The sequence below is a fragment of the Phragmites australis genome, chromosome 3 (genome assembly GCF_958298935.1).
Source record: "Phragmites australis chromosome 3, lpPhrAust1.1, whole genome shotgun sequence".
Taxonomy (NCBI): domain Eukaryota; kingdom Viridiplantae; phylum Streptophyta; class Magnoliopsida; order Poales; family Poaceae; genus Phragmites; species Phragmites australis.
The window spans coordinates 36,476,841-36,479,890 of record NC_084923.1 but is presented as its reverse complement, the minus strand read 5'-3'; the positions used below and the strand labels follow the sequence as shown (position 1 = coordinate 36,479,890).

The following is a 3,050-nucleotide window of genomic DNA, read 5'->3' as shown; positions in this document are numbered from 1 at the left end:
TCACCACATGGGTCAAATATATGTTGCATCAGCTGGTTTCTCTTCACCATCAGATCAAACCTAGTTGTACTTTGAAATGCAAAAATGTACAGGCAGCTGAGATGAACAATACCATCCATCCGCTGTAATAAACCAACCGGTCAAAACATTTGTACCAGTACACTTACAGATGGGCCCCCGTGTCATTTTACCTCTCGCACGCTGCGTGCTTAGGCCTGGTTTACGTGAGCTACAGAGATGGGGGCCACCCCAAGGCACGTCACTGAACACCGGAAACCAAAAGGGAGAGTCGGACAGTTCCGTGCAGAAATGGTTATATGCCGTTGGATGGGAACGATTGCTGTCGGGGTGGACGGCCGATCCGGCCCGTACGCTCTATATATCTTCTGCTAGATCGGCGCAGGTCTCACTTGCAACCTGCTGCTTCGTCCTCCCCTTCTCCCCCAAAAATTCCTGCACCTCTGCCATTCTCGCTTGCTCTTGCTTGGAACCTCGAGCACGGGGTGAATGGAGGCAGAGAGCTCGGTCCGTTTCGGCCTGGACGTGTCAGCTAGTTCCGTGCGCTCCGGTAGCGGCACTCAAGTGATCCCGGCCGCGGGCATGATCCACCCCGGCTTGGGCTCGCTCCTTTCCGGGGTCGGCATGTCGACGGCGGCAGGTTTCGTCCTGCCCGCGGGAGCCCTTACGTCCGCCGGATACGGCGCCGTCCCCAGCGTTCCGCACGCCGCGTTCCACCAGGTTGCGATGGCGGCCGGGCTGGCCCCAGAGGGAGGCGGCAACGGCGAGAGGCCGCCGCCGCCGCCGCAGAAGGGCCCCTGGACCGCTGAAGAGGACGAGTAAGACTCACGGATTCTTAGATTTCACTTTTGTTCTTTGCAACTTCTTGCCGTTGGAGTTTGCAGCATTTGATCCTTGTGCTTGGTTCATGCTCACATGCAGCATTCTCAAGGACATGGTGAGGGAGCACGGCGACCGGAAGTGGGCTGTGATAGCGCGGTTCCTTCCGGGCCGGATCGGCAAGCAGTGCCGCGAGCGATGGACCAACCACCTGCGCCCCGACATCCTCAAGGTGCATTCGGTCTCTTCGTCGCTTGGATCTTGATGCGTGCTAGCTTAGGGGAACGATCTCCTTGCTTGCTCTTTCTACATTGCATGAATTTGGAGAGGAATTCCTTGCGTTTTTCTACGTACAAATCGTGCTGAAATTTTGGTCCAACAATTCGAAAGTGGGCATTAACTCCGTAAGAATTAATGGAGTGCTACATGTTACATGGATATCTTTACTCTGACCATGGCAATTCTTCATCAAAGCCACTAATTTATTATGCAGGGACTTTTTTTTTTCTTTTGTTATGCATGTGAAGTTTGATGTTTTAATACCATCTCCAGTCATAAATACATGTCCGTTTTGGATAAGGCATAGTCTTTAATGCATAACTTTAACCGCTGTTTTCTATTAAAATATATTTACAAAATTCATTAAATTTGTGATATTATGAAAGCATTTTTCAAGATAAATCTACACAAATAATTTTAAAATTTCCAAACTAAATATTTTGAAAGCTACTATTAGTCAAAGTTTTTTAAGTTTCACCGATTTTTTTAAAACGGTAAGTATTTATAACCGAAGAAAGTCCTGAATATAGCCACTGATAAGTAGAGGTACATGCAAAATTGTTATGCCCTCTATATCAAACAAAAAAAAAGTGGGTTTTGATATTCTAACTTGCAACAGAAGAGCATCTGGACCGAGGAGGACGATAAGGCGCTGATCGAAGCGCACAAGTCGCACGGAAACCGGTGGTCGGTGATCGCGAGGTACCTCCCAGGGCGGTCGGAGAACGCCGTCAAGAACCACTGGAACACCACCAGGCGGAGCATCAACGCAAAGCGCCGACTGAAGAAGAACGGACAGGCAGCTCCCGACGAATGGTCCATCCTAGAAGAGTACATCCGCAGCTTGTACCCTGCTGCCACCGACCTCGCCGTACCGCTGCAACCGGCGGTCTCTCCTGCATCATACAACCTCGAGTATGGTGATCTCGTGGGTCCACCCGCCGCCGCTGCCTCGCCGCTGACCAGCTCCCAGCTGACCGGGTTTGGCACGTACGGCAACCCCGTCAACTCATCCCACTTGGGGACGGTGAACGTGAACGCACCATTGCTGCTGAACCACAATGCTTACCACGGCGAGCTGCCTCAGGCGATGACGACGGCACAGCCGTGGATGATTGCTCAAGACCTTCAGGCTCCCTACACCAACCTGACCACCTACCCGTTCGTTGACAACTTCGTGTGGCCGTCGTCGTCCGTCCAGACCAATGGGAGCCACTGCTACTACTGCAGTGACCCAGCAGGCCCAAGCAGCGGCGCCGGTCCGAACAATGTGGACGTCGTGCAGATGGCCTCGACGGAATTCCTGACGCCGTCGGAAGACGAGATCACCCTCGACCTCGCCAGGTTCATGTGATGAAGCCGTTCAAGTGCATCTGGATCGGTCGCTTTGTTGTTTGTTCGTAGGTATTGCCCGGAAGAGAACCCATGCATGCCTGCGTGTAATTTGCTTTGAATAATTCGGACCTTCCATGATCCATGCATGTACTGTTTGAGAAATTTTTCTGTACTACTCGACTCTCGATTTAGAAATCGATCACCATTGATGCAGGTATTCATTTCCTTCTCTCTACTGATCCCATTCTGTTCTTCATTGCCGAATAGCAATTCGTAGCAATTGCATGGGTTTGCTTCACTGTAAGAGGTCAAGAGAATACTGCCGGGCTTATCTTCTGACGGACAAGACGGGATTTCGGAGTACTGGGAGAGCTAGTTGCTTCCTGATTTCGTCTCCCCTGCATGCAGCCAGTCAGCTAAGGTGTGATGAATTGCCCATATTTAGAGATCTAATACCTAAAATCTTATAAAAAAGTTCATTTAATTGCTAATATCTATTATTTTAGTTTGATCTAGTAGATGTAAATATACGTATTTAGTATGGTTCAGGAGCGAATCTTGATTTCAATAATGACCGGACTGATCATTTACGTGCATGA

The 3,050-nt window shown here is 50.1% G+C and overlaps 1 protein-coding gene across 1 annotated transcript; it reads left to right on the top strand.

Annotated features, from left to right (window-relative positions):
- Positions 1-507: 507 nt before the first annotated feature.
- Positions 508-2,470, top strand: LOC133910689 (uncharacterized). The gene is made up of 3 exons (XM_062352998.1): positions 508-836; positions 940-1,069; positions 1,739-2,470. The coding sequence occupies exons 1-3, from the start codon at positions 508-510 to the stop codon at positions 2,468-2,470; spliced, it is 1,191 nt and encodes a 396-aa protein (XP_062208982.1).
- Positions 2,471-3,050: the final 580 nt, after the last annotated feature.

Bases quoted from the DNA above. Each gene is read 5' to 3' on its own strand.
- LOC133910689 (XM_062352998.1), top strand. From the start codon at position 508: ATGGAGGCAGAGAGCTCGGTCCGTTTCGGCCTGGACGTGTCAGCTAGT. The intron at 837-939 runs GTAAGACTCACG...GCTCACATGCAG, and splicing joins TGGACCGCTGAAGAGGACGA to CATTCTCAAGGACATGGTGA. The intron at 1,070-1,738 runs GTGCATTCGGTC...TTGCAACAGAAG, and splicing joins TGCGCCCCGACATCCTCAAG to AGCATCTGGACCGAGGAGGA.